General features: G+C 40.5%; 1 protein-coding gene across 1 annotated transcript; it reads left to right on the top strand.

Annotated features, from left to right (window-relative positions):
- The first annotated feature begins 1,110 nt into the window (after positions 1-1,110).
- Positions 1,111-17,901, top strand: TCF24 (transcription factor 24). Its single transcript, XM_077267818.1, has 3 exons — positions 1,111-1,327; positions 10,573-11,024; positions 16,815-17,901. Exons 2-3 carry the CDS (start codon positions 10,587-10,589, stop codon positions 16,926-16,928), a joined length of 552 nt encoding a protein of 183 aa, XP_077123933.1. The 5' UTR covers positions 1,111-1,327; positions 10,573-10,586; the 3' UTR covers positions 16,929-17,901.
- The last annotated feature ends 9,387 nt before the right edge of the window (positions 17,902-27,288 follow it).

Here is a 27,288-nt window from a genome sequence, read left to right as displayed (position 1 = left end):
TGCATGAGTTTTTAGAGCATTTCTGCAACAGAAACTCAGTAAATCACTTGTAATCTGCAAACAAAGCAGTTTTATTTAAAACATAAGTACAAGATTATCTTGTTTTCCACACTGAGAATATTATTTAAAACATGACATACTAAAATGAGACAAAACTGGAAAAAAAGTGATAAAAATTCACTAAAAAAATGCAATGAAAAAAAACACAAGGGACCTAACTGGTGCATAAATGCTACAGGAAATCTGCACCAACAAAAATGCATGAAATACTGGAACTTAGCCTTAAAATAACAGGCGAGGAAAAATGCACCATCTGACTACAGGTATTTCCCAATAAAATCAGCAGAAACGTAAAGCGTCTTTGGAGGGTTTTTCATTTGGATTTTGGAGCAGAATCTACTCCAAAATCCTTATTAAAAAACGCAGTTTGAACAGGTCCTAAAAAAGGCTGAAAAAAATGTAAAAAAAACAAAAATCGTTTCAAAAATTGTGTCACAAACTGAAAATTGTCAGTACTGAAAATGGCATTGAAAAACGTGGATTTCACATGAGATTTTTCCAAAGTTTTTTTGGTGCACATACTCTTATACAGCCACTTGCATGAGTCTTTATGTCAGCAAGCCTCAAATGTGCCAAATCTTACCAGAAATTACTATATCAAGAGTATTTCAGATGTAAAAGCCACATGTGTTATGAAGCAGCCGTCCTGTCTGTTAGAGCTGAATGTCTCAGAAACATTGCACCAATGATATCTCGGATTCCTGAGTTTTTTCTTACATTTTCTACATTTACAATAATACTAAGTTTTTCTGCCCACTGATTATTTGTTCTGGATATGCTCAAATCTTTTGACTGCGTCCATAGGAATATGTTATTTACGATCCTAGATAAATATAAGGTTGGATATTGGAACATTTATCTGATAATGGATGAATGTTTGTGTCTGCAGCTACCTAAAGTTGTGAGTTCAGAGTCGGCTCTGCACTGACCCAGGCTGAATGCTGGATGTGAACATGACCAGTGTAGGTCATTTGAGATGTGGGTGGGGTGTGATGAATAATGGGCCGGCAGCAATCTGAACATTTCACATGAGCTCAGGCTGGACCACCTCCCTTTCTACTGGGGTTTTGGTGTAGATGAGAGTGGAAGTGGCGGACAACAGCCCCACAGACAGCTGCTGTGCTCAGTGATGACAGATCTGCTAAGGACAGGCAGACCCTGCTATATCCCATGATCATCTGATCCAGAGGGACAGAAGAAGACCATCACCCCAAGTCCTGCAGATCACTCACCACTGGCTGCCCGCAGGAGTCTCCTCTGGATCCAGGTACCTCCCTGCTACCTATTATCATGTGATAGAAGTTGTGTCAGTACCTTTCTGTTTTCCCTTACACGTGGAATCCGTAATTATGTCATTAATGTTGTGTGTGAAATGATATTATGCGGTAAAATCTGCAGACGGATTTATAGAAGTTTACCTGGGAATATAAATAGATATTGGCACTTTGGCGTGAAATAATGTGTCCACTATTAGGCCTCATTCTCATTCAGACAGCAGTGATTTTTCTGGTATGCAAAAAGAAAAAAAATCAGTATTTGGTCAGTGTCAGTTTTTACCAACAGAATTTAATCATTTTTTATTTTATACTAAAAATAAATGATGGCGGTTTCTCCACCTTCTCATATCAAACAGTGAAAAATGGACAGAACACGGACGGCATCCGAGCGCTGTATGATTTTTTTTTTTTAGTTTTTTTTATGGACTCATAGACTTTCACTGGTGAGTTAGATCTGCTTCTGTGTTTTGTGTGGACCAGTCCGCAAAAAGAATTAAACAGACAAATGTGAACGGCCCCATAGACCATAAAGGGCACGAGATCTGTCTATGAAAAACACGGATAGAACTCCTACGAGAACCTGACGTCTGATACATAGATGCCTCCATGGTCCAACCAGCTTTAATTTACTATTCCTATAGACATGTAAGTGTACAGGGTGTCTCTCATTTAGTATTAGGAGATGCAAACTATATGTCTGTGCTACGAGGCTGCATTCATTTGTTTTTACATCCTTTTTTTTGGGTGGGGGCCCAAAAATGTATGTTTTGTTTTTTTTTTTCCCCAGGATAACATAACTACATACAAACTGATAAGTAATCAGCAGGACGCTATATTATAGACAATAATAGTTTGTGTGTAGAGAGAGCTACCATGTATGTCTGCACATCTACATATTTATATTGTATTTTGATTATATACAATACAATATTTGGTACAAACACATTATAATTATGATCATCAGTGATTCTTGTCGACAGTCCATAGTTCTGATATGAAGACATCCTCTGTAGTCACTGTAAATTGTAAAATGTTGATAATTACAGTAAAAATAATCTGTATAAATTTCTTCAGCTTCAAAAGAAATCATGGACCGAAGTTCTTGTTATTGTAATGTGCTCTTCAGGCTAAGACTTCATGGATCAGTTTGTGTTACTAATATGTGTAATGTGGGTATTCCATAGAGATGTAATGCTCCTGCCACTGTAGACGATGGAACTACAGGTACCAGCAGAGCTAACAGCCAAGTGTCTATTCTGTCACATTCCTGATTTCTCACATTTCTCCTGCGCTAAGATGTAAACAAGATTGCAGAAAAAGGTTTTAATGTTTCCCTTGCACTCATGATTGTTAAGATTTTGTAAATTGTTGCTCTTTTGTCACTTTTTATTATATATATATATATATATATATATATATATATATATATATATATATATTTATTTATTTTTTATTTTTATATTATTATTATTATATTTTTTATTTTATTTTTTTTATTTAAACTTAGTATTTTTTTCTATTTAGAAACCTATGGAAAAAATAGCATGAAAGGAAAAACCCCTTAGAGCATGTCATGTTGTGTGTGGACCAAACCCCCCCCCCCCCTTTCCTCCCACCCAAAAAATCACCCAAACTGTGATAAGGTGCCATAAAAATGTCCCGCTTGTAGTACATTTTAGATTTTCATTTTGAGGGTTCTTTGCATAAAAAAAAAACCCTAAACAAATTCTGCAAACCACCTAGGATAATAAAAGTTTTGCTATTCTAATAGCTTTTTTTTCTGGCATTTCGGCAACGACTTGTTTCCTGAAGATCAATAGGGAAATATTAGATACAACACATACATTTTTGTGACTTTTATTTTTCATTTGTGTGGTTTGTACGTGCATTATTGTATATTGTGGTTTTGTTTATTTTTTTTAGAATGTTTGTTACATTTTTCACAAATACTTTATAAGGAATCTTTAAATTATATTATCTTTGAATCACATAAAAAAAACTTACCCAAAAAACAAAGGTAATAGAACAGATTTATAAAAAATAAAATGCACTACAACCAGTCAAAAGTGTTAAAGAAAGAACATGTAAAACTGATTTTATTAAATAATTTTTTTGCCTGCAGTGCTGCAAATAATGTGTTACAAATGGCGGCAGAGCCCACTGCAAAATAAGTAGAATTTTCATTCCAAAAACCCCTACACTTTATGGCTTTAGGAACAACTGTTTATCGTGTCAATGTTCTACCTATGATCCCACAAATTTTATTTTAGGATTACTATCCTCCCTTTCTAGATCATTACCTGTATAATAGAAGTGTCTGAGGGTTTATGCCCACGATAGTATCAGATGAGAGCACACAGTTTATGCAAGGTCTGCACACATTTCATCAGGTTGTCAGAAGGACCCGGACTTTTCACAGCGTCTTTCTAAATCTTTCCTTTTCTTTGTAATCTGAAAAAAAAAAATCTAATAGTTAATCTGCCCAATAATAGAGCCGGTATAAATGTGATGGTGACAGATCTGAGACTCCAATCCGTTCTCTGCTACTTGTCAATATACCTGAACATTGACATTATGACTTTTTAAACACTTTCAGCAAAATGTGTACATTATATATGTAAGCTGAAAAAGTGTAATTTACAGTGCCAAGCAATAGAAAACATTGGTATGGAAGTCACTTATCTGCTTATTCACATGACCTCAATCACAAAACCTCCAGGTAAGAAAAGTTGTGAGCTAGAAACATGAAATTAACAACATATAAAAATGACTTGTTACATTAGTGACAGGTCGGGCTCCTGCAAAGCGTGTAGATTAGGGACGAGTGCGGTCCAGTTTGTGATCAGACATGGCTGTTTAGATGGACGATTTCTCTCTTCATCTAATTGTCCGTGAAAAATAAAAATCTTAGCGTGCACAACTTTCGGATAAAAATCACTCATTGAAGTCTAAGTGCGTGAAAGAGCAGATCTCAGACAGAACATCCGAGTGGCATCTGATTTTAACAGATACAGTTTTCTAGGGTTATGATAGAAATGTATTTGATCATGTACATATTTTAATCTAAATGTGAAATGAAAATTAGATGAAAATCATCTGAGTATTCTGGATGAAATGCGAATGATTTTTCATTCTCTCGTCCGCAGCCATCGTCAGGCATAATTCATTGGGTACAAGCAACATTTTATTCTAAATTAATGTGAAGATTACAGGTATTGTCCACTACGTAGCGGTTGTTGACCCATCTGTAAGATAAGACATCAATACCAGATCCAAGTGCGCACAAACTGTTGGTGCAACCTGTGCGGCTGCACAGGGGCTACAAGGTGAAGGGGCCGCTTTTGTCACAGGAGCCCTCTTCTGTCTGTGTCCACCACAGACCAGATCAGTGAGTGTCCGACACCCGGTATCTTCACTGATCAGCTATTTGAAACTCTGGCAATTAGATGTGAACAGTATGTTGAGCCGAACAGCGCTGCTCCTCGTTCTGCACCATGGCCAATCTCAGGCAATGCAGCTCAGGTCACTACTAAGTGTATGGAGCTCTGCTGTTTTGTCACCACACACTGTTTACATTCAGCTGGAGTGGTAACCAGCTTCAGATAGGCCATCAATATCTACGTAACCTGAGACGTGCTTACCTGGCAGTAATTTAAAGTTCTCAGCTATTCATCCTTATCAGACAGAGTGCAAGGAACCTGCAGGCCGGCAGGACATCAAGCACATTGGAGAAATTCCATCACGCAATCCAGCTCTCTTTTGAAATTATAACGTCTCTATTTCATAATGATAAATATCCTCCTAAAAAGAACAACTTTTCACTGCTGGTTTCTATCTGTGGATATTTATCATTATAAAATACAGACGTTACAATTCTAAAGAAGTGCTGGATTGTGTGATGGAATTTATCCAATTGGCATTAATAGCTAAGTGGTGACCAACTGCTTTAATGCTAGAATTTTACAATGGCCTCACAGCACCCCTGGGCAAAGTGTGGCCCACAGGGCATATCCGGCCCTCTGGCTGTTTCAGTCCAGTCCAAGGACTAAGACAGCTAACGGGCTGAGAATAGTAGCCCACGGGCTGCACCACGCCTTCACCCGCCACCCATCCACTGTTTCCAGCTCCGTCTTCCACCACACCAATCGGAGTAGGCTCACATTGTACCCTGCTCAAAAAAATAAAGGGAACACTTAAATAACAGAATATAACTCCAAGTAAATCAAACTGCTGTGAAATCAGACTGTCCACTTAGGAAGCAACACTGTTTGACAATCAATTTCACATGATGTTGTGCAAATGGAATAGACAACAGATGAAAATTATTGGCAATTATGAAGACACACTCAATAAAGGAGTGGTTCTGCAGGTGGGGAGCACAGATCACATCTCAGTACCAATGCTTTCTGACTGATGTTTTTCTCACTTTTGAATGTTGGTTGTGCTTTCACACTCGTGGTAGCATGAGACGGACTCTACAACCCACACAAGTGGCTCAGGTAGTGCAGCTCATCCAGGATGGCACATCAATGTGAGCTGTGGCAAGAAGGTTTGCTGTGTCTGTCAGCGTAATGGCTGGAGGCACTACCAGGAGATGGGCCAGTAAACCAGGAGACGTGGAGGGGGCCGTAGGAGGGCAACAACCCAGCAGCAGTACCGCTATCTCAGCCTTTGTGCAAGGAGGAACAGGAGGAGCACTGTCAGAGCCCTGCACAATGACCTCCAGCAAGCCACAAATGTGCGTGTGTCTGCACAAACTGTTAGAAACCGACTCCATGAGGATGGTCTGAGTGCCCGACGTCCACAGATGGGGGTTGTGCTCACAGCCCAACACCGTGCAGGACACTTGGCATTTACCACAGAACACCAGGATTAGCAAAGTTCGCCACTGGTGCCCTGCGCTCTTCACAGATGAAAGCAGGTTCACACTGAGCACATGTGACAGAGTCTGGAGACACTATGGAGAGCGATCTGCTGCCTGCAAAATCCATCAGCATGACCGGTTTGGCAGTGGGTCAGTAATGGGGTGGGGTGGCATTTCTTTGGAGCCCTCCATTTGCTTGCCAGAGGTAGCCTGACTGCCATTAGTTACCGAGATGAGATGCTCAGACCCCTTGTGAGACCATATGCTGGTGCGGTTGGCCCTGGGTTCCTCATAATGCAGGACAATGCCAGACCTCATTTGGCTGGAGTGTGTCAGCAGTTCCTGCAAGATGAAGGCATTGAAGCTATGGACTGGCCCGCCCGTTCCCCAGACCTGAATCTGATTGAACACATCTGGGACATCATGTCTCGCACCATCCACCAACGTCACGTTGCACCACACTGTCCAGTAGTTGGCGAATTCTTTAGTCCAGGTCTTGAAGGAGATCCCTCAAGAGACCATCCACCACCTCATCAGGAGCATGCCCAGGCATTGTAGGGAGGTCATTCAGGCACATGGAGGCCACACACACACTACTGAGCATCATTTCCTTGTCTTGAGGCATTTCCACTGAAGTTGGATCAGCCTATAACTTTATTTTCCACTCTGATTTTGAGCATCATTCCAACTCCAGACCTTCGTGGGATATTAGTTGTGATTTGCGTTGATCATTTTTAGGTTTTATTGTTCTCAACACATTCCACTATGTAATGAATAAAGATTTACAACTGGAATATTTCATTCAGTGATATGTGATGTGGGATTTTAGTGTTCCCTTTATTTTTTTGAGCAGTGTATATAGAAAGGCTGTGTGTGGACTCACACTGTATGTGGATGTCTCATACTGTATATAGAGAAACCATGTGGGGCTCACAATTTATGTATGGGGTTATGTGGGTGTCTCATATTGTATATAGAGGTCACACTGTATATAGGGGCTGATACTGTATGCAGGGGGCTATGTAGGGTCTTTACTGTGTGTAGGGGGCTATGTGGGGGCTAATACTGTATATAGGGGCTTTGTTAGGACTCTAAATGTGGGGGGTTCTTTCTGTATATATGGGGGCTGTTTGTGGGCTTATACAGTATATAGGGGGATCCCTGCATACTTAATTCTGCTCAATATTAAGTGATGCAATTAATATTATTAAATGTTATAATTTTATATTAATATTACTATTGACCAGAATTAATTTCAGCCTGTTAATTCAGCCCTCACAACAATCTCTCATGTGGCCCCTTGGAAAAAAATGATTGCTGCATCAGTGATTCTTGTGTGGTATTGTGCCTAGACGTGCTATGGGTCATGCCGTGAGTGGCAATCTCCAGTGAAAATAGGACTGAATACAGATCGTGGATGCCAAAGGGCTGCAGCGTTATTGTATGTTAGTAGCGCACATAAATGAGCCATTGGGGTCTAATTCAAGGCAAAAAAGGCCCCTATCCTGAACAGAGCAATCATCTCTTTTGCTTCTTGGGGAAACACATAGGGCTCTACCTACCTGTGCTACAGCTACACCTTTGCATTGTTCGTGTTTTGCTACCTCACAACCTGGAAATTCACTTTTTTTTCTTCTTTTTTTTTTTTTTTTTTGAGGGTTTGGATCAGTTCATGTAAAGAACATTTAGTTTTCTTTTATTGTGAAGCAAACAACAAATGGGACAAAATATCTGAAAACTTTAGTGTGCATAACTATTTACCCCTAAAGTCAGTACTTTGTAGAGCCTCCTTTGGCGGTAATTACAGCTGCAAGTTGCTTCGCATAAGTCTCTATGAGCTTTCTACATCTTGTCACTGGATTTTTGCCCATTCTGCAAGGCAAAACTGTTCCAGCTCCTTCAAGTTAGATGATTTCCTCTGGAGAACAGCAATCTTCAAGTCTGATCACAAATTCTCAATTGGATTAAGGTCTGGGCTTTGACTTGGCCACTCCAAGACTTTACACGTTTCCCCTTATACCACTTGAGTGTTGCTGTAACAGTATGCTTTGGGCCATTGTCTTGCTGAAAGGTGAACCTCCGTCCCAGTCTCAGATCACTGACAGTTTAAAATAGGTTTTGCTCAAGAATTTCCCTGTACTTCGCACCATCATCTTCCCCTCAATTTGGACCATTTTCTCTGTCCTTACTGCCGAAAAACCACAGCATGATGATCTACCACTGCTATGTTTCACTGTGGGGATGATGTTCTTGGGGTGATCTGCATTGGTTTAATGCCTGACAGCATTTACCTTGGTGGCCAAAAAGATTAAATTCTGGTCCACAGCACCTTCCTCCATACATTTGGGAAGTCTCCCATATATACGTTTTGTTTTGAGTTTAACAAAATATAATTTTTGTAAGGAAAGGCCTTTTTTTTCTGCTCACTCTTCCATAAAGGTCACCTCCTATGGAGTGTTCTGCGTATTGTAGTTGTATGGATAGATACTCCAGTCTCTGCTTGGGAACTCTGCAGCTCCTTCAGAGTTACCTTTTGGTCTCTGTGTTGCCTCTCTGATTAATGCCCTCCTTGCCGGGGCTGAGAGTTTTGGTGGGCGGCCGTCTCCTGGCAGGTTTGTTGTGGTACCACGTTCTTTCCATGTGATAATGGATTTGATGGTTCTCTGGGGGATCGTCAGAGATTGGGTTATTTTTTATTTAATAACCCAACCCTGACTTGTACTTCTCAACAACTTTGTCCCTGACTTGTTTGAGATCTCCGTGGTCTTCATGGTGTTTGGTCAGTGGTGCCTCTTGCTTATTGGTGTTGCAGTCTCTGTGGCCTTTCAGAAAATTAGTGTATATACTGACAGACCGAGTGACACTGAGATTGTACACAGGGGGACTTCCTGCCAATATGTATGTGACTCATGAAGGGAATTGCTTGCACCAGAAATTTTTAGGAGCTTCATTGCAAAAGAGGTGAATACACATGCACATACAATTTTTTTAGTTATATGATCCCATACATTTTCATTTGCCTATAATAATCTTCACTAACTTATCACGCACAAATCGGATCACAAAAATATTAAACACAGATTATAATGTAACAAAATAGGTAAAAAACAAGAGGGTGAATACTTTTGCGAGCCAAAGTAGTGTATAAGGCCATTCACATGTCCGATATTTTATTTTTATTTTTTTCCTTGGACCAAGTGGTCAGTGGAAAATATTAGTCAAGTCCAATATTGATTTAAGGGTTGGATTAAAATTAGCAATGTAAGTCTGTGGGTCCATGATAACACTGGATCGCACTCGGATGACATCTGAGTGAGCTCCTATTTTCACACTGTCAGAATGGAGAAGGTGGAGTTTTTTTTTTTTTTTTTTTTTAAATCTCTCCATGTACAAGAAAATCAGATGATAATCGGACAAGACACTGATGCAACTCTGATCACAATAATCAGTACAATTTTCTTGCATGCAAAAAAATCTAAAGTCTGAATGACCTCTTAGGCTTCTTTCACACTTCCGTTTTTACAATCTGCACAGGATCCGTTGAAATGATGGATCCTGTGCAGATTGTAAAAAAAAAAAAAATGGGTGCACACAACCCATATTTAAAAAAAAAATAAATAAAAAATCACCATATTCTCACCTTCCGGCGTCCCCTGCAGCCTTCCTGATGCTCCCGGCATCTACCGTTCCCAGTAATGCCTTGCGAAATGACCCGATGACGTTGCGGTCTCGCATTACTGGGAACGCTAGCTGCACGGGACGGAAGGTGAGAATACTGCGGGTTTTTTTTTTTTTTTTTTTACATTACAATTTTTTACTATTGATGCTGCATAGGCAGCATCAATAGTAAAAAGAGAGAGAGAGAGCGACAATATCCCTGACGGTAAAATTCTTCCGTGCATGCTCAGTTTGAAAAGATGGCATCCGTCACTGGATTCCTGCTTTTCACAGTCAGCGATGGATCCTGCATCCATAGGCTTCCATTATAGCCAACGATGGGCAGCGCAGGATCTGTCGCTGAGCGATTTTCCGACGTGCAGAAAAAACGTTCCTCTGTCCGTTTTCTCCGCCCGACAGACAGCGATTTTACGACGCATCCAGTGCACGACGGATGAAACGTGTGGCCATCCGTCGCTAATACAAGTCTATGAGAAAAAAACGCATCCTGCGGGCAAAATCGCAGGATCCGTTTTTTTCACAAAGCGATGCATTATGACGGGAGATGAAAGACAGAACTGTGAAAGAGGCCTTAGGCAAAGCAGACAAATTTTCACAAGAAGAAACAACTTGCACACGAATTCTGGCCCAATGATAGTAAATATGGGCGCATATTTCTCCTGAGCTACTAACAACTGACTCTATCTTTTGCAGCACCCAGTGTGGCGATGGTGGAGAAAGTCCAGCGCCCTCTAGTGACCAGTCTTGTACACAGCAGAGAAGAATCTCCTGGTGGCTCTGAGAGAGGCTCACACCTTTCCTTGGGGAAAGGAACATTAGAAACGGTAAAAGCTGGAGGAAGTACCATGGGAGGTCGTCCTGCTGCTGCCAATGCTGCCCGTGAAAGAAACCGCGTGCAAACTCTGAGACATGCCTTTCTAGAGTTACAGAGAACTTTACCTTCTGTGCCTCCAGATACAAAACTTTCAAAGCTGGATGTTCTCATACTTGCCACCACCTACATTGCGCATCTTACACGTAGTCTCCAGGAAGAAGATGAGAACAGCCACAGCCATCAGTCCACAACTCCTGGTAACTCTGGCAGTGTCAGTCCAGAACTTCTAGGAACGCTGCACAGTGGGGATGGATATTTACATCCTGTCAAGGTATGAGACTACATTCCTACCATGTCATTAAAGATATCAAATCTATCACATATATGAAATCCATACTGCTTAGTATAGAATGAGTTCTTATCCAGGCCATGCAAGGGGAAAAGCACATTTATAGCCCCAATGCCTCTAAAATGGAACATTATACAATTTTTTTTCATTAAGGACTAATAAGTGTGATGCTGAGTCACTACTCATGGACAAGTCGAGAGACAAGGGAGTTTAAGTCTAAGGCTATGTTCACATGTTACATTTTTACTGCGTTTTCTTTTTTATTTAAAGCAAATTTTAAGCTACGTTTTAAAGTACCAGCAAAAGCTATGAGATTTCAGAAGTCTCATGCACACATTGTTGTTTTTTTTGTTTTTTTTTCCTGGCTGAATTGGAAAACTGTTGCATTATTTTTTAAACCGCAGCATGTCGATTCTTTCATCGTTTCAGCAAAAAACATAGGCATCAGGTTTTTCTGCATTTTTAGTGAAAGAAAAAAAAAAAGGTACAGCAGTAGGTGAAACACATTTATTTTTGTGATTTTTCCCAAGTTTAAACCATAATGTCTTGGTCTCCTCACAGGAGCATGGCTGCTAATATTGGTACAGTTTAATTAAATTTAGTGATGTGTGAAAAGTAAATACTGGCTGACCAAGGTGTGAGATTGAACAATGCCTGATCAACTCAAGGGCCAACCAAAGTGTGAAAGTCAGTGCAGGAAGCGGACAGCGGGGGACGCGAAGGTGAGTATGTACTGTTTGTTTTTTTACATTTTACACTGGTAACCAGGGTAAACATCGGGTTACTAAGCGCGGCCCTGCGCTTAGTAACCCGATATTTACCCTGGTTACCATTGTAAAACATCGCTGGTATCGTTGCTTTTGCTGTCAAACACAATGATACACGGCGATCTGACGACCAAATAAAGTTCTGGACTTTCAGCAACAACCAGCGATATCACAGCAGGATCCAGATCGCTGCTGCGTGTCAAACTCAACGATATCGCTATCCAGGACGCTGCAACGACATGGATCGCTAGCGATATCGTTTAGTGTGACGGTACCTTAAGCACAAAGCATACACACCACCAAGCAAAGCTACAACTGGCAATTGTCTGACTATTTTCAACCAGCTAAATTGCCAGGTAATCACTCTGAAAGGGTGACACCTGGTGGATGGCCAGCGGGTCCATCCAGATTGGGCCACTGGGCTGTCATCAGGTACGGACTGGGGCTGAAATTCAGCCCTGGCATTTGAAATCACAGAGGCCCATGCTGTCCCTGTCCCCAAGCACTAGATGCAATATATTACTAATATTACCCTGGATGGAGGAAAGGAAGATTTACTACAAGACCAATATTTCTAATGATACCTGTGGCCTGCCGGGGTAAGTGACGGAGTCAGCGACTTTGTGCTCCATCACAACTCTTAACAGTGGGTATCTTGAGAACACCGATTCTATTAACGTAACAGACAAGGCAGCCCACAACTAGACAGGCCCTTCTGGCATTTGCCAGAATTGCCAGATGGCCAGTCCGGCCCTGGCTGTCACTCACAATACTGACAGCCCAGCACACCCCTGATTCTTGCTGCATTCCTAGGACACAGTGAGTGGATAAATCCTGACAAAAAAGTTACTACAGCTCTTATGATATCTCCAGGGTAAGAAACTACAAACCAATGCTGTATAGTCTGATCCTGAAGTCATACTCTCTTCCATCTCCAACATTGTCCTAACTCATCTGATGTTTTTGGCAATTGACAACCAGAAGTACGACCGCAGTATTTGACTATATGGAATTTGTTTGTTGTCTGTCACATTGGAAACACATTGATTTACATTAGAAGTGTCAAAAAATATATAGAAATAAAAATCTATTAAAAAGCTGCTTCAGTCTTCATTTTATGTGCATTGGGAAAATACAAATTGTTTTCCAAAGTTGTGTGCAGCCATCAGCTAAACTTAAATTATGTAGAGCCTTGCAAATTTTTTTGGTTAACCATGTTTCCCTCCCTGCAGTCTGTACTTCAGGGCTAATGGGCATCCTCTCAGAGGTGGGTAAAGAAAGGCAATGTGACTTACAATGTTAATCCTAGCTAGCTAGTCCCTTGCCCAGATAACTGTGTACCTAAAGAGTTATGCATCTGCAATCGAACGTGAAAATAAATGTGAATTGGGCAATAATAATATATTTTTTTATACTGCTGACTTTTCAATACCATTGAGGCAAGTAATCTAAAAGTATGCTTGCTAGAAATATACCAAGAGGACTCGCATTTGGTCCTTAAAGTATGGAGGCACAGCATAATTTATATACAGGTGCTTCTCACTAAATTAGAATATCATCAAAAATTAATTTATTTCAGTTCTTCAATACAAAAAGTGAAACTCATTATATAGCGTCATTACAGAGTGATCTATTTCAAGTGTTTATTTCTGTTAATGTTGATGATTATGGCTTACAGCCAATGAAAACCCAAAAGTCATTATCTCAGTAAATTAGAATACTTTATAACACCAGCTTGAAAAATGATTTTAAAATCCGAAATGTTGGCCTACTGAAATGTATGTTCAGTAAATGCACTCAATACTTGGTCGGGGCTCCTTTTGCATCAATTACTGCTTCAATGTGGCGTGGCATGGAGGTGATCAGCCTGTGGTACTGCTGAGGTGTTATGGAAGCCCAGGTTCCTTTGATAGCAGCCTTCAGCAAGTCTGCATTGTTGGGTCTGGTGTCTCATCTTACACTTGACAATACCCCATAGAGCATCTATGGGGGTTAAGGTCAGGTGAGTTTGCTGCCAATCAAGCACAGTGATACTGTTGTTTATAAACCAGGTATTGGTACTTTTGGCAGTGTGGACAGGTGCCAAGTCCTGCTGGGGAATGAAATTTCCATCTCCAGAAAGCTTGTCGGAACAGGGAAGCATGAAGCGCTCTAACATTTCCCGATAGACTGCTGCACTAACTTTGGTCTTGATAAAACACAGTGGACCTACACCAGCAGATGACATGGCTCCCCAAACCAGCACTGATTGTGGAAACTTCACACTAGACCTCCAGCAGCTTGGATTGGATTGTGGCCTCTCCACTCTTCCTCCAGACTCTGATTTCCAAATGAAATGCAAAATTTTCTTTAATCTGAAAACAACACCTTGGACCACTGAGCAACAGTCCAGTTCTTTTTCTCCTTGGCCCAGTTAAGATGACTCTGGCGTTGTCTACTAATCATAAGTGGATTGACACAAAGAATGCGACACTTGTAGCCCATGTCTTGGATACGTCTGTGTGTGGTGGCTCCTGAAGCAATGACTCCAGCAGCAGTCCACTCCTTGTGAATCTCCCCCAAATTTTTGAATGGCCTTTTCTTAACAATTCTTTCAAGGCTGCGGTTATCCCGGTTGCTTGTGCACCTTTGTCTACTACACTTTCCTTCCACTCAACCTTCCATTAATATGCTTGGGTACTCTGTGAACAGCCAGTTTCTTTAGCAATGACCTTTTGTGGCTTACCCTCCTTGTGGATTGTGTCAATGACTGCCTTTCGGACATCTGTCAGCAGTCTTCCCCATGATTGTGGAGCCTACTGAAACAGACTAAGGGACCTTCTTTTTAAACGCTTAGAATAATTAAAAAAAAAAACACCTGCAAAGGTTTTCTAATTTACTGAGATAATGACTTTTGGGCTTTCATTGTAAGCCATAATCATCAACATTAACAGAAATAAACTCTTGACATAGATCACTGTTTGTAGTGAGTCTATATAATACGAGATTAACTTTTTTGTATTGAAGAACTGAAATAAGTTAACTTTTTGATAATATTCTAATTTTGTGAGAGATATACATTACATGTATTACAACAGAAACACATGGAGCATGTAATTCAAAGAGATTAAAATAAATATTTTAAGATAATTCATAGTATACATTTCTTTTAATCTCTCTTTGGATTATATGCTCCATGTGTTTCTGTCGTAATACTATTTTGGAGCTCCATTGGCTACTGCTTGTAACAGTTCTGATAGATAGGCTTCAAACTCTTTTTCAATAATATGGTTTCTGTTTCTGAGATATATATATATATATATATATTTATTTTCAGGTTGTTTGTGTTCTAGGTGTTTTTATCAACCACATGAAGATGTACAGAACATAATTCCACAACAGTAATAAGATGTACTGTACTTGTTTATTATTTAATATTATAATATAATTATCATACACTGCACTCTAACAGAAAAACCCGGGAGAGGCATCATGTTAGGTTTAGGGTCCCTACATAGGAATACTCCTTGTCGCTGGCTGTTGGGCTCACACAAATTGGCCAATTAGTACCCGAAGTATCTTCATTTTTTTTAACCTGTTTTCTACAGCAGTAGTGCAGTTCCAATTTCATATATTCAATGTTTACATATTATAGCATTTCAGAGCTAATATATATATATATATAGCTTTAATTTTGTTAGAAAGAGTAGCTCTCTTAGCTTGCACCTGTTCACACTTGAAAACAGCTGACATGTTGCGGCTTTGAGGTGGGCTCACCGCCGGAGCCCACCTCAAAGCGGGGGATACTGCCAGCTGACGTACTATTCCGTCAGCTGGCAGAAAGGGGTTAATATTAAAATGAGTAAGAGCAGCAATAACTAGATAATTCTGTAAAATAATTGCCTTTTTTGGGGGGCTAAATAAAATATTAACACAATTTATAAGCTTTAGTTCTGGAACAGTCATACATATGTTGCCATATCTTCAGGTTCTTCAATGTACAAAGTGTAGGCAGCCGAGAAACACAGGTGTATGGGCACTGCTGTTTATTAGCAAAAAAAAACAACTAATTGAAGAAAACAAAATTAAAACAATTCTCAGAATATTTCTAGTTTAATACAAACACAATAATTCTACTATGAAAATGTAATAATTCACAAACAGAACAGTTGTGGTATTGCTAGAAGGATGAGAGGACTTATGGTATTATTTTATGGAATGATTGACTTTGTAATGTTGCGGCAGGTTTAACGGTAAATGAGAAATCTGTCAGATGTGTTATATAATAGAATACAATAGAACTATGGAGCTGTAGTGTCTATGTTTTTTCATTTTCTAATATGTGACCGGGTCTGAAATGCCCTACAAATCAGGGCTGATGCGACAAGGCCCAATTCAACAAGACCGGTGTTCTTCATGACTGTCTTAATGAAGACATGTGCTGGAGTCATGTGCTACCGATTCATAAATCGGGAGCGTCGGACAAGTGGCGTGCACCTCGCCACAAATCCTACTCCAGTCTCTCCTGGAGTAAGACCTGTGGCGTAGTGAATGCCACCACTCATTATGAATTTGATGACTGATGGTCGTCATTCCCCAGCTTAACCCACTTTATCAGAGCTGAGTGAAAGCAACACGAGAACGCAAAAAGTCGCACAATTTTAGCGCAGCCATGAGTTGCTGAAACATTTTGCAACTTTTCAAAGCTTTTTCCAGAATACTAGTGTAGAACCTTTAATGAATGAGGCCCATAGCCTATGTCTTTGTGTCTGACTGAAAAGATGGACAATGTCAGAAATACATGAATTAATTCACTGTGAATTCCATTTCTTTGCACTGTACGGCTTTGTCTGAATTCTGTTTTTTGGAGATTCGGATGGATCCCCCAGACGCATTGAACGTGGCCTTGTGGGCAGGTGATTTATTTCAGCATTGTTATTCTTTAAAGTGGACAAATCAAGCCTAAAAGCACATTCAGTCCACAGAAAAGCCTAGATGCTTTAATTTTTTTTTTTCTTTCTTCCAGAAATGGCCCATGAGATCTAGACTTTACATTGGAGCCACAGGGCAGTTTCTCCACCAATCTTCAGGATCAGAAGGTTTGGACCACGAGGATAATGTCCAAAGATCGGACTGCTGAGGCTGGGACTTCTCAATATGCTGAAAAATTTCTCTAAACTTTGCTTGTCACCTCTTGGTATTTGGACATTTCTGCATGATGTGCGTTGTGCTTCACAAGTGTAAACTGAAGACGATAACATGCATAGTGCTAGAGAACCACCTACAGTCTTACTGAATGACTGAAAGCACAAATGTAATGCATCTGTGTGAGGCTTATTTCCATGCATGTTAGAAGAATCTGATTATAAATTATATTGGAATGGTATCTTACAGTTCAACACCCTGCTAGACGTAATGTCTAATACAAGCTTAATTACATCTACATTCATTAAGAAATATCAGTTAAACTTAGGCCAAGTTCACACACAAGATCTTCGGCTCCCTCGTTGTTCGGCAAGCTATAGCGCTTATTGAAGAAGCTGCTTTGGGAACCCGGCTAACTGGATCGCTCCCGATAATCAGCTGTCCAGTGTTGCAGCTGCGTGTGACGCGGTTGTTTGACAGTCACAACCCATACATGGAAAGCCTGTGTGCTGGGCTCTACATGCATGTGTTATGACAGTCACACAACCGCGACACATGCAGCTGCAACACTGGACACCTGATTATCAGGAGCAATCCAGTTAGCCAGGTTCCCGATGCCGTTTCTTCAATAAGTGCTATAGCTTGCCGAATAACGAGGGAGCCGAAGATATTCGCTCATCTCTACTAATGATGTGTTCCCTTTAAACATCTACTAAACACAACTCTGATTCAGGCATGACTGGCTGAAATATTGACGTATTCTAACACATACAGTACTGTATCTGACACATCGCAGGTTGCTTGATTGGCAGTGTTCTTTGGAAAAACCTTCCTTTTTTTGCGGTGGTTTTTCATACAGAGCCAGAAGTGGATCCAAACGTCATTGGAAATATAAAGACAGGACTCGGGGTTCGCTCACACTACAATGTAAATTGGATGGGTGAATTCCAATAAAAAAATTGTATTGCACTCGGACCAGTGTTATTTAGTGAGGCCGTGCAGATCTGCATATTTTTTTTTTCTCGGCTCTATTCGGCATTTCACTCTGAATCGGATAGTGTGAGAAAAAAAAAACTTGCATTCCACACGGACTATCAGACGGGTATCCGATTTTTACAGATACATTACAATTCTGTAACATATGGAAGGGTAAATAGTCCTGTAAAAGATTAATAGCCGCTGGGTAAAAAAGCTGATTGTATATGGATGAAATTTGAGAAAAAAATTGTTCCACTTTTTTTTATTTTTAAGGCTATGCTCAAACTATCTGTATTTGGTCAGTATTTTACATCAGTATTTGTAAGCAAAAATCAGGAGCGGGGGAAAAATACAGAAGTGGTGACGTGTTTCTATTATACTTTCCCTCTGTTTGTTCCTCTCCTGGTTTTGGCTTAGAAATACTGATGTAAAATACTGACCAAATACTGATAGTGTGACCGTAACCTTAAATTCAGTGGAGCTTGGCTGAAGTGGGTGTGGTTATCCATGGCACAGCAAATTTTAATATGATTATCACCACAAATTTGTGTAAATTTTAGCACGAATCTGCACTAGTCTAGGAGTGGCGTCGATTTAATTGTCTGATGCTGGAACTGGCACACATGCACATAATGTATTATTCCAGCTTTTTATACAATACTGGTCTTACATTTTAATTTTTTTTTTTCCGAAATGCCCCACAGTGTTTGTTTGCAATTTTTGGGGGCCCAATAAGTGCTGCAGCCATAAGTTACATAAAATTCTATAAGGGAATATATAACACGCTACATAGATGTTTTTGTTTTGTAGTGTTCTTGTTCTGTCAGTTTTTTGTTCTTTTTTCTAAATGCAGCGTCCTATTAGTAAAGATATTTTTTAATGTAATTTTTTCCTTGTGTTTAGGACTTGAAATGCATATCCAATGGCATGTAAAAGTTTGAGCACCCCTGGTCAAAATTACGGTTATTGTGAACAGTTAACTAAGTTGAAGATTAAGTGAACTCTAAAAAGGCTAAAGTTAAAGATGAAACATTTCCTTTGCATTTCAGGCAAAAAATATTTCATCTTTTCCATTTTAAAAAATTACATAAAGGAACATGTCCAATGCAAAAGTTTGGGCACACTGCATGGTTTGTACCTAGTAGCACCCCCTTTTGAAAATTTCACAGCTTGTTAACGTTTTTTGTAGCCAGACAAGTCTTTCAATTCTTATTTTTTTAGGGATTTTCATTCATTCTTCCTTGGAAAATTACTCGAGTTCTGTGAGATTCCTGGGTCGTCTTGCATTCACTGCTATTTTGAGGTCTATCCACAGATTTTCAATAATGTTCAGATTGGGGGACTGTGAGGGCCATTGTAAAACCCTTCAGCTTGCGCCTTTTGAGGTAGTCTATTGTGGATTTTGACGTGTGTTTAGGATCATTATCTATTTGCAGAGGCCATCCTCTTTTCCGCTTCAGCTTTTTTACAGATGGTGTTATATTTGCATCAAATATTTGTAGAAATTTCATTGAATCCATTCTTTCTACTACCCGTGAAATGTTCCCCATGCCATTGGCTGCAACATAACCCCAAAGCATGATTTAACCACCCCCATATTTAATGGTTAGCAAGATGTTATTTTCCTGAAATTCTGAGCCCTTTTTCCTCTACACATATCTTTTGATCATTATGGCCTATTTTAACAGGACACAGGACATTGTTGTGAATTCTGCTCTTGGGCTCCCTCCGGTGGTTGTTTGTGATAGTGCAGTTGTCTCTGGGTTGTAATCCAGGGCAGGTGTTTCTGCTGATTGCAGCTCTATTCGGTATTTAGGTGTGCTGGATTCATTAGTCAGTGCCAGTTATCCATTGTTCTTGGAGGGTTTACATCCCTGTCTGGTTTCTTCTGCTCTGCTGCCAATTCAGCCAAGATAAGTGTCTGGTTTATTTTCCTGCAGCACACATGTAGTGTGCTTTTCAGTTCAGAACAATTCATTGTTTTGTCTTGTCCAGCTTAGACTTGTTTGGATTTTTTTCAGTCTAGCTGGATTCTCTGGAGATGCAGAAATACATTCTATGTCTTTAGTTAGATGTGGAATTTTTGTATTTTCTGCTGTGGATATTTTCAGAGTTTTAATACTGACCGCTTAGTACTCTGTCCTATCCTTTACTATTTAGCTAGAAGTGCCTCTTTTGCTAAATCCTGTTTTCAGCCTGTGTGTGTCTTTACTCTTATATTCACCGTCAATATTTGTGGGGTGCTGCCTATCCTTTGGGGTTTCTGCTCTGAGGCAAGATAGAATTCCCATTTCCATCTATAGGGTTATTTAGTCCTCCGGCTGTGTCGAGGTGTCTAGGATGTGTTAGGTACACCCCACGGCTACTTCTAGTTGCGGTGTCAGTTTAGGGTTGCTGTCTGTACAGGTACCACCTTCTCCAGAAGGTCTCATGCGGCTCCAAGGCCACCGGAGTATAACAGGACATGTTTTCTAAATGCACCAGGCTTGTTTAGATGTTGTTTTGCATACTTCTGATGCAGAATTTTATGGTGAGGATGCAGGAGAGGTTTTCTTCTGATGACTCTTCCATGAAGGCTATATTTGTGCAGGTGTCTCTGAACCGTAAAACAATGTACCACAACTCCAGATTCTGCTAAATCTTTTTGAAGGTCTTTTACAGTCAAGTGGGGGTTCTGATTTGCCTCTCTAGCAATCCTACGATCAGCTCTTACTGAAATTTTGCTTGGTCTTCCAGACCTTATCTTGACCTCCACTGTTTCTGTGAACTGCTATTTCTTAATTACATTATGTATTGAGGAAAGAGCAACGTGAAAATGCTTTATCTTCTTATAGCCTTCTCCTGCTTTGCATCACCCGGCCTTTCCTAACAATGATAGTGAATAAGCCATAACCCTAACAGTCTAAGGTCTAAAACCTTGGTCAAAGTTATCTGAGCACACAAATCTCCAAGTGTGCTCAAACTTTTGCATCTGCCCATTTTCCTTTTTGTAATTTTTAAAATGTCAAAAAGTCTTTTGTATTTTAGTTAAAAAAAACAAAAAAAACAAAACAAACAAAACAAATGTCACTTTAACTTTAGGCTTTTAGACATCATTTAATATTTAAGTTGTTTAACTGTTTACAATAACAGCAATTTTGACCAGGAGTGCCCAAACTTTTATATGCTACTGTATATGTATAGGAATTCTTGGTTTCTATTTGCATTAAGTTTAGGACATACATTTGAGGTGTACTATTAACGCTAATCTCCCATGATGAGTACTTGGTGCATCTTCAACCCTACATATGTTCGCTATGCAAAGCACAGCAAAGTGAGATTTATAGAAATTAATTCCCCACTGGGTTTTTTTTTTGCTTTTTTTTAAATGAAGTGTAAGCTGACTTATGGTGAATTTTTAAAGACCTAAACATGTCAATTTCTCTCTCTATTTTAAATGTATGTTTTACTTGCAGATTTTTCCCATAGGTGAGGAAAATCCACAAGTAAAAAACAGATGTAATGGTAATCTGCACATGACTTTAACAATAAAGGTTTTATTAAAACTAAGTAACGGGAAGTACGCAAAACAAAGTAATTTTAATTAAAACGTGACATACCAAAAAGTGACAAAAACCGCAAGTGAAAAACGCAAGTAACCTAATTTAGCTAATTGGTGCAGAAATACTACAGAAAAAAAATCACCGAATAATCATCATGGTGATTTAGCCTTAAGCTATTGTTCGTCGCAGCTTGCATTACGTTTCAGTGTCAATCACATATAATTGTGGTGTGAACTTGGCCTCAGGGAAGGTACACATGACAGAAATCTCCACATCCGGGAATTACGGTCCAATTGTGCAATCTGTTTTTCTCAGTGGTGCAGAAAAAAAAAAAGTTTCTCCACCTCCTCCATTCCAACACTGCGTGATTGGACTGCAATCAGATGTCATCTGACTTTTTTTTTACCTCCACGCCTGAGAAAAACTGACACCAATCTGTTCAAAATAATTGGACATTTTTTTCTCTTAGATGTGGCAAAAACAGTGGAGTAGCCACATGCTAAGGAATTGATTACATCCATGATAAATATTCTATGAACCAGCAAATCCAGCAATGAAAACTGTCAGAAACGCATTCTACTATGTGAAGACCTTGCAGTGAACTTTTCATTATATTTTACATTTCTGGATTTGTGAACTATCGCGCCTCTACATGCAATGTACATAGAGACGTTATACAAATTTCCGCTTGTAAAGTTAATGTTGTTTTGTAATGTGATTGTTTTTGCCAAGTCCCTTGTGTGTAAAAGATGTGAGATAATAATCTATATATATATGTGTAAATTTCGATATTGTATGTCCACATGTTTATACGTGCCATACCGCTTGCCCGTGACACTTCCCTTGACTTTTACTACTATGTTAAATCTTCTTGAGAAGCTTTTGGCATTATTTACATTATGCTTTTAAGGAATTTGGTATATTTAAGAGAATTGAATTGTCATGCCTGGCTGGAGGACTATGCTCTTTCAGTGAAAACATTTGCACTAAATGCATGTGACAATAGGCAAACAGTTTGTCATGTTAAGTGGGCTGTCAGATCACGGACAATAGTCCGCATTTATTGAAAGTGATTCTCAGTCACTGGGAGTTTCTCTATTTAATTTGTGCTAGGTCCAAACGTTATAAGAAATATGTGAAAAAAAAAATGTTCTATTGTTTCGAAGTTGTTAAACAAATCCTGTATCAGGACACATTTTCCCACTAGATATGCTGTTGACAAGTGGATTTAAAGGGAACTATGTTTAACTGCGTTGACTGAAGCTGAACCTTAAGATAACTCTATCATTCCCAGAGGTCTGGGTGTTTAAAAGGATTAATATAAATAAATGATTACTCAGAAAAGATTGTTGTATCCTGAAATATATGCGCTATAGACAGTACCGTCCCGACTAGGTGTCCTACAAGGGCATATGGATATCACAGAGGTCGTCTTTCTGCCTCTTTCACAGACTCTGACATTTGCTGGGATAAAGGGCACCACAAACAGCACTTTATTTCTGTCAAATTGACAGAGACCTTGAAAAACAACCACTTTTATGTTCTGAAGAGGGCGCTCTGCCGCTCAGCTTCCTGCTTCCTGAGGGTGACGCACTGCTGAGGATTAACAGATGGGGCGGAGGCATGGACGTGCCGCTATACCAAACGGTATGCTGCAGACAAAGGCAGCTTTGCCTCTACAACATCATAGGAGTAAAGGAGGACAAGAGCTGACAGAGTCCAGTGATTCAGCTTCACAGCCGCGCTTACAAGCTGTAAAGCAAAGAGCCTACAAGCGCACAGTCCATGTAGAGGGAACTGGCCATGTTTGATAGACTGCAGGTGACCTAGACAATGATTGTTTTAACTGTAGAACTGTGAATCTTTCCATACTTGAACAGAGAGGATTTTTAGTAAGAAGTGAATTATAAAGTTGCTTATCTTTACTAGCAATCTGAAATTTTACCAATATAACAATGGGAAACCACCCCTAAAAAGGGAATCTGTCACCAGGTTTTTGCCAGTTTATCTGAGAGCAACATAATGTAAAGACATGTATAGTATGGTATAGTACAGTATAGTAGAGCCCCTGAATTTCCAATTGTTAATCACAGCTTGCACGCTGCTGTCTGGCATTATCAATTCCTTGGATATCTTTTTGTATCCCTTTCCTGTTTTATACAGTTCAACTACCTTTTCCCGTAGATCCGTTGACAATTCTTTTGCTTTCCCCATGACTCACAATCCAGAACCATCAGTGGCTGGATGAAAGATGCAAGAGTCTGTCTGGATCCCAGAAACTCACTCAGCTTTTATGCACACACACTGATTACAAGCAAACAGTTCACAAGTGAGGATGTTAAGGTACCTTCACACTAAACGACTTTGCAACGAGAACAACAACGATCCGTGACGTTGCAGCGTCCTGGATAGCGATATCGTTGTGTTTGACACGCAGCAGCGATCTGGATCCTGCTGTGATATCGCTGGTCGTTGCTGAAAGTCTAGAACTTTATTTGGTCATCAGATCGGCGTGTATCGTCGTGTTTGACAGCAAAAGCAACGATGCCAGCAATGTTTTACAATGGTAACCAGGGTAAATATCGGGTTACTAAGCGCAGGGCTGCGCTTAGTAACCCGATATTTACCCTGGTTACCATTGTAAAAGTAAAAAAAAAACCACTACATACCCACCCTCTGATGTCTGTCACGTCCCCCGGCGTCCGCGCTGCTGCTCAGAGCTTCCTGCACTGAATGTGTCAGTGCCGGCTGTAAAGCAAAGCACAGCGGTGAAGTCACCGCTGTGCTTTAGGGCCGGCGCTTACACAGTGCAGGGAAGCTGAAGGCGAGGGACGCGACAGACACGGCAATGTAAGTATGTAGTGTTTGTTTTTTTTTACATTTACACTGGTAACCAGGGTAAACATCGGGTTACTAAGCGCGGCCCTGCGCTTAGTAACCCGATGTTTACCCTGGTTACCCGGGGACTTCGGCATCGTTGGTCGCTGGAGAGCTGTCTGTGTGACAGCTCTCCAGCGACCACACAGCGACGCTGCAGTGATCGGCATCGTGACGGTACCTTTACCTTTAGTAGCCATTCAAACCCATTTGTGTCAACGTCTGTGCATGTTATCAGGCCAAAATCACCAGGGTATGTAAACTTTTGATCAGGGTCATTTGGATGTTTTGGGTTGTCATTATGATTTAAAAAGAGAAAGCAGAGTAGTTTGACAATAAATGGCTTCAACCAACTACTAACTATGAGTGGAGAAAAAGTTTTGGTTTTGGTGTTATCATTCATATTCTTTGAAATAAGGCCAAGAAGGCAAATTCTGCCGGGGTATGTAAACTTTTGAACCCAACTGTATATATATTTTTGCCCAGCGGCATTAGTTCAGTGTATGCATGTATGTATCAGCATATTGCATCAGCTATTTTTTACTTCATGCAGTAAGTTATTTTATGGCTGTGATCTCTTAAAGTTTTGATGTTTGAAATACATTAGTTAATTCTAAAGAAGGGGTGCACAACATTTTTTGGTCCAAGCGCTGCATTGCCATACAAAACCAATCCCGAAGCCTGCAAAAAAAATGTAAAGGGTTACTCGGGGCGGACATATAGCCAATGCAGCTGCCGGGGCCTGGAGGTGGAGGGGGCCTTGGCAGGGCGGTAATACTGAGGGCAATCGGATGTGGTGGGCAGGGGAGCGATCGGGATAAAGTGGCAGCGGAGCTGCAGGAATCCGTCCTTTGCTCCCTGCCCGGTACTTTCTCTCTGATGCGCATGGCTTGAAGACATCAACATGTGTGCCCTCCTATGTCAGAGAAAAAGTTGCCGGTGACTAAGAAACCGTGATGCCTTGGGGGAATGGACTGAGGGGTGTGTGTGTGTGTATGTGTATGTTTTTTTTTTTTTTAATGCATTGGGGAAAGGGCAATGATGAAATGTGTGTGGGGTGGAGGGCAGTGATGAAATGTGGGGGGGGAGGGCAGTGATGAAATGTGGGGGGGGAGAGCAATGATGGAATGTGTGGGGGGGCAATGATGAGATGAGGGGGAGGGGAATGAGATGTGGAGGGGAGGGGAATGAGATGTGGAGGGGGAGGGCAATGATGAGATGTGGAGGGGGAGGGCAATGATGAGATATGGAGGGGGAGGGCAATGATATGTGTGGGGGGAGAGGGCAATGATGGGATGTGGGGGGCAATGAGATGGGAAGGGGGAGGGCAATGATGGATGTGGAGAGGAAGGGCAATGATGAAATGTGGGGGGGGCAATGATGAGATGTGTGGGTGGAGGGCAATGATGGGATGAAGAGGAGAGTGGGAGAGGAGGGGCTAAAGTGCATAATCCTTTTTTATATTGAACTAGCTGTACTACCCGGCTTCGCCCGGGTTAATGACTGCTGTTAGCAAAATAGAATGTGTTAACAAAAATTTATTCTGCACACAAAAACCACAAAACAAATAGATAGAAATGTAATTATTAAAAGGCAAAAACTAAGCAAATAGAAGCATTTCACAACATATATTAGCTTTGTTATACTGAGAATGTCTTTGTTGCCTATATTAACCAATCAGAGCTCAGGTTAATTAACTGTAGCAAAATAGAAGCTGAGCTGTGATTGGTTGCTATTGGCAGCCTGATAAATCCCCAGCCAACAGGAAGCCCTCCCCCCTGGCAGTATATATTAGCTCACACATACACATAATAGACAGGTCATGTGACTGACAGCTGCCGTATTTCCTATATGGTACATTTGTTGCTCTTGTAGTTTGCTTATTAATCAGATTTTTATTTTTGAAGGACAATACCAGACTTGTGTGTGTTTTAGGGCGAGTTTTATGTGTCAAGTTGTGTGTGTTGAGTTGCGTGTGGCGACATGCATGTAGCGACTTTTGTGAGATGAGTTTTGTGTGGCGACATGCGTGTAGCAACATTTTGTGTGTTGAGTTGCATGTGACAGGTTAGTGTAGCAAGTTGTGTGCAGCAAGATTTGTGCATGGCGAGTTTTGCGCGTGGCGAGTTTTATGTGTGGTGCATTTTGAGTATGTGCAAGTTTTGTGTGAGGCAACTTTTGCATGTGGTGCAACTTTTGTACATGTGGCAATTTTTCTGTGTGTGCAAGTTTTGCATGAGGTGAGTTTTCCATGAGGTGAGTTTTGCACGTGTGGCGAGTTTTGCGTGAGCCTAGTTTTGCATATGGCGAGTTTTGAATGTAGCGAGTTTTGAGTGGTGACTTTTGTGTTTCGACTTTTATGTGGCGAGGTTGGTGTGTGTGTGTGGTGAAATGTGTGCTGAGGGTGGTATATGTGTTCAAGCACGTGGTAGTGTGTGGCGCATTTTGTGTTTGTGTTCATATCCCCGTGTGTGGTGAGTATCCCATGTCGGGGCCCCACCTTAGCAACTGTACGGTATATACTCTTTGTCGCCATCGCTCTCATTCTTTAAGTCCTCATTGTTCACATCTGGCAGCTGTCAATTTTCCTCCAACACTTTTCCCTTCACTTTTTCCCCATTATGTAGATAGGAGCAAAATTGTTTGGTGAATTGGAACGCGCGGGGTTAAAATTTCACCTCACAACATAGCCTATGACGCTCTCGGGGTCCAGACGTGTGACTGTGCAAAATTTTGTGGCTGTAGCTGCGACGGTACAGATGCCAATCCCGGACATACACACATACATACATACACACATTCAGCTTTATATATTAGATATACCTGTATGTAATCTCCTGTATATAGTATATACCTGTGTGTCATCTCACCTATATATAGTATATATCTGTGTGTCATCTCCTGTATATAGTATATACCTGTATGTCATCTCCTCCTATACATAGCATATACCTGTGT

This window comes from Ranitomeya variabilis, chromosome 6, assembly GCF_051348905.1.
Source record: "Ranitomeya variabilis isolate aRanVar5 chromosome 6, aRanVar5.hap1, whole genome shotgun sequence".
Lineage (NCBI taxonomy): Eukaryota > Metazoa > Chordata > Amphibia > Anura > Dendrobatidae > Ranitomeya > Ranitomeya variabilis.
The sequence above is the reverse complement of the archived record's forward strand: the minus strand, read 5'-3'. Positions and strand labels throughout refer to the sequence as shown.

What these genes read in the sequence shown, in the direction of transcription:
- TCF24 (XM_077267818.1), top strand. Translation starts at nt 10,587, where the DNA reads ATGGTGGAGAAAGTCCAGCGCCCTCTAGTGACCAGTCTTGTACACAGC. An exon ending in GATATTTACATCCTGTCAAG is followed by an intron (nt 11,025 to 16,814) that starts GTATGAGACTAC and finishes TCTTTCTTCCAG; the next exon opens with AAATGGCCCATGAGATCTAG.